At 44.6% G+C, this 6000-nt stretch overlaps 1 protein-coding gene across 1 annotated transcript in view; it reads left to right on the top strand.

Annotated features, from left to right (window-relative positions):
- LOC124721795 (facilitated trehalose transporter Tret1-like) overlaps nt 1-5605 on the top strand; it is a 198277-nt gene extending 192672 nt beyond the window's left edge. The window contains exon 9 of the mRNA XM_047246917.1: nt 5350-5605. Within this exon, the coding sequence (XP_047102873.1) occupies nt 5350-5465 (116 nt within the window). The 3' untranslated portion in view covers nt 5466-5605. The remainder of the gene's footprint in view (nt 1-5349) is intronic.
- Nucleotides 5606-6000: the final 395 nt, after the last annotated feature.

Here is a 6000-nt window from a genome sequence, read left to right on the forward strand (position 1 = left end):
TATGTTAGTGTGTGATTCTGGATATCCAAATGAGATCCAGTTTTGGCCAGTTTTAAGTCTGTATGCCCCAGCTGCTGCCTCCATCTTAACCCAAAGGTGAAGTGGAGGCATGTCCAGCATGGCTTCCATTCCAGTGGTTGGTGTGCTGCTAATTCCACCTGTTATGGCTAAGCAGGCCAATCTCTGCACCTTAGCAAGCTCTTTAGCAGCAACACGCTGTTCTACCTTCTTCCACCACACTACGGCCCCATAGGAAATCCTAGGTCTAACCACTGTGGTGCATATCCAGTGCATACCCCCGGGGGTTAGGCTCCAGTTTTTGCCACAAGCCCTCCTAGTACTCACTAAAGTGCTTTTTGCCTTGGAGCAGATACTCCTAATATGAGGGGTCCAAGTTATCTTCTCATCCAAGGTACGCCTAGATATTTCACTGTCCCCTTCACAGGTAGAGTTTCATCAAAGAGCTTTAGATTCCAACTTGCATGCTGAATATGTCTTCATAAATGGCACCATGACAGTCTTCTTAGGATTAACTCTCAGTTCCTGTTTAATGCACCGTTTTTGCACAATGTCCAATCCTCCTTGTGCCATATTCCTAACTGTGTCAGTGAATTTGCCAAGTATTACTATGACAAGGTCATCTGTGTATCCTTGGCAGAAGCATTGTCTGGGATTTAGTCCCTCAATGAGTTCATTCACCACTAGATTCCACAATAGAGGAGACAAAACTCCTCCTTGTGGGCAGCCTCTAGTGGTCGTAATTACCATCTTTTCATTCATCATGGTAGCCTCTACCTTTCTTCCACTAAGCATGGCTCTGGTCCACCTACACATAGTGGTCCCAAGATCATGCACCTCTGCTGCACTTCCCATGGAATCGAAAGTTGTGTTACTAAAGGCCCCCTCAATATCCAGGAAGATGCAGAGGGCTATTTCTTGGAAGTGAAGTGCTTTTTTCCACCTTCCCAACGAGTTGGTGGAGAGCTGTTTCACATGATTTACCTGGTTGGTATGGGTGTTGGTTCAGGTGTAGAGGGACACTACATAGCCTCCTCTCCCCAACGTATACATTAACTAGTTTTTCCAGTGATTTGAGAATGAAGGAGGACAGACTGACTGGTCTCATATCCTTGGCCTTGATATGATCAGTTCTCCCTGGTTTTGGAATGAAGACAACCTTCTCTGCCCTCCAAACATTGGGAATGATTCCTACTGCTAAGCTAACCCTAAATAGCCTGCATAGGATTCTTATAAGCTTTCCTCCTGCCTGTTGCAGGAGGGCTGGAAAAATTCCATCCGGGCCAGGTAACTTGAATGGCTGGAATTTTCCCACCGCCCACTGGATTTTGTTGAAGTTCACACACTCCTTGGCCACTTCCCAGTCCTCTCTTCGAGTATTTGAGAACCGTTGTCTCTCTGGGGTCACATACTGGTCTGTGTTATCCGGCAGAGCATATTGAGGAAAGTGAGTTTGGAGGAGCAATTCCAGCGTCTCATGTGCTGTCATTGTATATTCCCCATCCTCCTTCCTCAACGTACCTCCTGGATTAGTTGGTACTCTAGTGAGAATCTTGTAAAGTCTGGCTTGTGCAGCCATGCCTTCCACTTCCTCACAGAATGCGTTCCAGGATGCCTCCTTTGCTTGTCTTATTGCAAGGTTGTAACTGACAAACGCCTCACGATATTTAGCCCATTGTCCTTTGCGTCTCGCAATATTAAACAGTCTCCTTACCTGTTTTCTTTGTGTTTCCAATTTGTTATTCCACCAAGGAACACTCCTATTTGTGCACTTCCTGGTGATTGTGCAGTTGTCCTGATATGAAGTCACTATGGCAGAGGTAACAGCCTCTGCTACTTCCTCAAATTCTACTGGCTTCCTTATCGTGGTTTTAATTTCCGATAAGCCTAAGTCAAGGTCCCTCCTATATGTCTCCCAGTCTGTTTTCCTGGGTTTTCTATAAGTCATGGCCTGTCTGATTCCCATTTCAACCTTGAATTTAATGTACATGTGGTCCGATGGGGATGGCTCCAACACCACATGCCATTGTTTGACATAGCTACCCATTGTCATGGAACCAAATGTTATGTCAATTACTTCTTCCCTTCTGCTATTCCTGAATGTAGGTTCATTGCCTCTATTCAGGACCTCTCATTTGTTAGCTAAGAGGAATTCAAGATGGTACTCACCTCTACTGTTGGTGTCCTTGCTGCCCCACACTAGGTTGTGGGTATTGGCATCGCACCCCACCAGCAGTTGGTCACCTTGCCGATGGCAAGTCCTCTACCAGTCTCCCTCACCTCCAAGGGAGGGAGAGAACTGTCTTCATAAGGAAGGTATGCTGAGGCAAAACAATTTCCCTTGTGATACCTTCCTCACACTGCTGCATTTGATGGCCACTAAGTCCCTAGAGCAGAAATCCATCATTGGCATGAAAGAAATGCCGTTTCTAACATAGATGCATGTTCTGGGAGTTCCTTAGATTTCTAGCATAAATCAGCTTACCCTCCAGTGCCTCCGAGGCCCGATACACCCCCTTTGTATAAATAGGGTTCTCGTATCAGAGCCACGTCCACTTCATGTCTCCCCAGGCAGCAGCTCAGGCAGCAAAGGCCCATTTACTGTGCTGCAGATTAATCTGCAGCACCTCCAGGCCTCCATCTTACTGCCATCTTTAAGGTCTTTGGGCAACCCTGACAGTGACCTGCGAGAACTCTAAAAACAGTTTCTGGTCCTGCTCCCACATTCGCCTTCAGAGGACTTCTCACCAACCTCCACCACCAGGGTTCGTCCTTCCAGGGGCAACCGTCTGGTTAATCACTCTCCAGTCTTCTGTCAGGACTTTTGGGTTCTGGTCCCCTATTTTCCCAAACAGAGTCTTGGGAGAGACTTCCTTAAGGATCTTGAGGTATCCATAATAATATCTTTGCGGTCTTAAGAAGCTCTGCTGCCGTCTTGATGAGCAGCTTCGCATCTTCCCACGGGGATATCATGGGCACCTTGTCCTTGAGTCATTCTACTGGTGCACCCCCTCACAGACAAAAATGAGTGCACCACAGTCTAGATAGGACCCTCCTGAAGTTGGGACCTGGGCCAGCGTCCCCCCAATCTTTTCAAAGAGGGCCATCTGTACTAGTTCTCTCCTGCTCCGAGGTAATGGCCACCAGTGGATAACCTTCCTGGATAACTGCCATCCTAAAAACCGAGACTGCAGTACGATTGGTCTGTTTCCCTATTTCTTGCCTCGGTTTTTTCTGGACTCGCTTATCCAGGGAGGAGGGAATCTTTGATTCTTCCCTTATCTGCTTACTACCTGTCTTTGACATTGTGGGGGTCTGCGTGTCCCCTTCAACCTGAGATGGTTTTTTCCTGGGGGTCTTTGGTTCTAGTCCCTTTACTTCCCTCCATTTGTGTTTAGGAAGCCATTCTTTTCCTTCCTTTGCCCTCTGTTCCCTGAGTAGCTTCCTCCTTTGGGCCCCAGACAAGCCTTTGATCTTAATCTGGTCTATCTTCTTAGTTACAGTTCCCACTTCTGGCTCAGGTCTAAACCCTGATTCAGTATTGGAAGTGCCTTCCATCCGTTCAGTCCCCGATGTTTGGGTATCTGAGGTCTCAATTTGCCCCTCAGTTTCTTTTTCTTTTTTCTGTAGTTGTGTCCATGTTGGTCCCATGAGATTTTGGGGATCTAGAAGGTCCCACACCACGAATACCCCCACATGGTGTAAGGCTAATTACTCAGGGAGAGGTCCGCCCAGTATGCCTGAGGCTCCGTTTGCGACACATATTTCCATGTGCCACACACCCCTCAGCACGGATCGCATCACACCTTGGGTTGGGTCAGTGATTAGGGTAGGACTAGGAGTGGATAGGGAAGAGAGGGGACGTTGTGGGACACTCTTAGTCTGATCCATTGGCTGAGGCCTTTCCAAGCAGTAGGTCCTCTACTTTCCGGCATAACCCTCAGCTTCCCGCAGATATGCAAGACTCTCCACCCGCACGGACAGTGCTTCATCAAGGGTGGTGTCCCCCCAGAGAGGTTACAGATGATAAATACAGTTTAACTGTAGAGCCATTTCTCAATTACGTCAAGCCTTGGTCTCCTTCTACAATTTTATGGGGATAGATCCAGTCTCCTTGCTGGCCAAGGTAGATTTCACAAACACTAAGACAAGTTTAGAAACTCTTGTGCCATGTGGCAGGCAATTTATCATGCTGAAATGTAAGCACACAGGATGGTCTTGCCATGAAGGGCAACAAAATGTGCATAGAAAGTGAGTCATGGTTGGACATGTGGCCACTGTGTTATAGATGTACCATGGATGAGAATCAAGAGTGGCATCCTGCTATGAAAAGGAAATGTCACCTCTGGAGATGCCCCAGTGGTGGGTTACCAACTTGACTGTCACTCACCACATGGCCCGACAACCAGCAGTGAAGGTCCGAGGTGACATTTCTTTTCATAGCAGGATGCCATTTGTTCTCATCCATGGTACACTTATAACACAGTGGAATGTCAATGATCTTTTATGCACCATTTTGTTGCCCTTCATGGCAAGTCATTGTGTGCTTACATTTCAGCATGATAACACTTGCCTGCACATGGCAAGAGTTTCTACTACTTGTCTTCATGCTTACCAAACCCAACCTCAGTCAGCAAGGTCACCAGAACTCTTCCCAACTCAGAACATTTGGAGCATTATGGGCAGGACCCTCCAACAATCTCGCTATTTTGATGATCTAATGTGCCAATTGGACAATATTTGGCATGATATCCCTCAGGAGAACATCCAACACCTCTATCAATCAATGACAAGCTGAAAAACTACTAGCATAGGGGCCAGAGGTGAATCAATATGTTATTGACTAGCTTAATTTGTGAAGCTCTTTCTCTTGAATAAATCATGTAATTTTTCTGAAATTGTAACCACTTGTTTGTCTGTACATGCACATAACATCTATTGATTTCTGTGCCATTTGGATAATTTCTTCATGGTGCATTGTGTGTGTGTGTGTGTGTGTGTGTGTGTGTGTGTGTGTGTGTGTGTGTGTGTGCGTGTTTTCTCTCTTTCTTAGAGTGTATTATTTAGATAGTATCAGAGTTCAAATAATCTGGACTTCAACTGATGTAAGTATATTATATTCCCAATATCTGAAGCAGCATTAAATAAAGCAGTATATGAAGGTAGAAATTATTTCTATATGTACATAAATTGGACAAAACAGAAAGCAGGGGATTATTGATAAATCTGTAATTAATGAGATTTTCATCATGCTATAGTGTGCAGGTGAGAAAAAAAATTCATGTAGATCTTGGTATTTGTTACATGACTGATCCTTACTTATCCTTGCAGGAGGTGGTGGGACATGGATCCCTGTGGCATGTATTTTGGGATATGTGTGTGCAAGTATGATAGGACTACTTGGAATTCCATGGACTATGACAGCGGAACTTTTTCAACACAAATAAGAGGTCTTGCACATGGCATACTTATGTCATTTGCTCATATAGTCATGTTCGTTACCATACAGTATTATTTTGACATGCTGAATTTCTTTGGAGGAGCACATGTGTTGCAATGGTTTTTTGCAGTGGTCTGTATAATGGCTGCTGTACATGTATGGATTTTCCTGCCAGAAACACATGGTGTTACGCTATCAGATATTGAAAAGTATTTCCGTGAAAACAGCATTTTATTTTATGTATTCTAGGAAACAGGCAAGACAAACAAAAGTCACAAATCCTTAAAATAAAACAACTAAAAAAGATAAAATAACCAGGTAACCATTATTTGACTTTTCAATTGTTACATTGTCCTCAATTGCACAAATTCAGTGAATGTGTATTAAACTTAGTCTAGCTTTGTATGATACACCAAGCAAGACCTAAATCGGCCACAAACCAATAACAAGGCTTTTTTTGCTGATTAAATCATTTTTATGAGCTAGGACTCATTTGCTCACTTTGGATAAGTTGTATATTTTGTAGTTGTAAATAGTGTTAG

This window comes from Schistocerca piceifrons, chromosome X (genome assembly GCF_021461385.2).
Source record: "Schistocerca piceifrons isolate TAMUIC-IGC-003096 chromosome X, iqSchPice1.1, whole genome shotgun sequence".
Lineage (NCBI taxonomy): Eukaryota > Metazoa > Arthropoda > Insecta > Orthoptera > Acrididae > Schistocerca > Schistocerca piceifrons.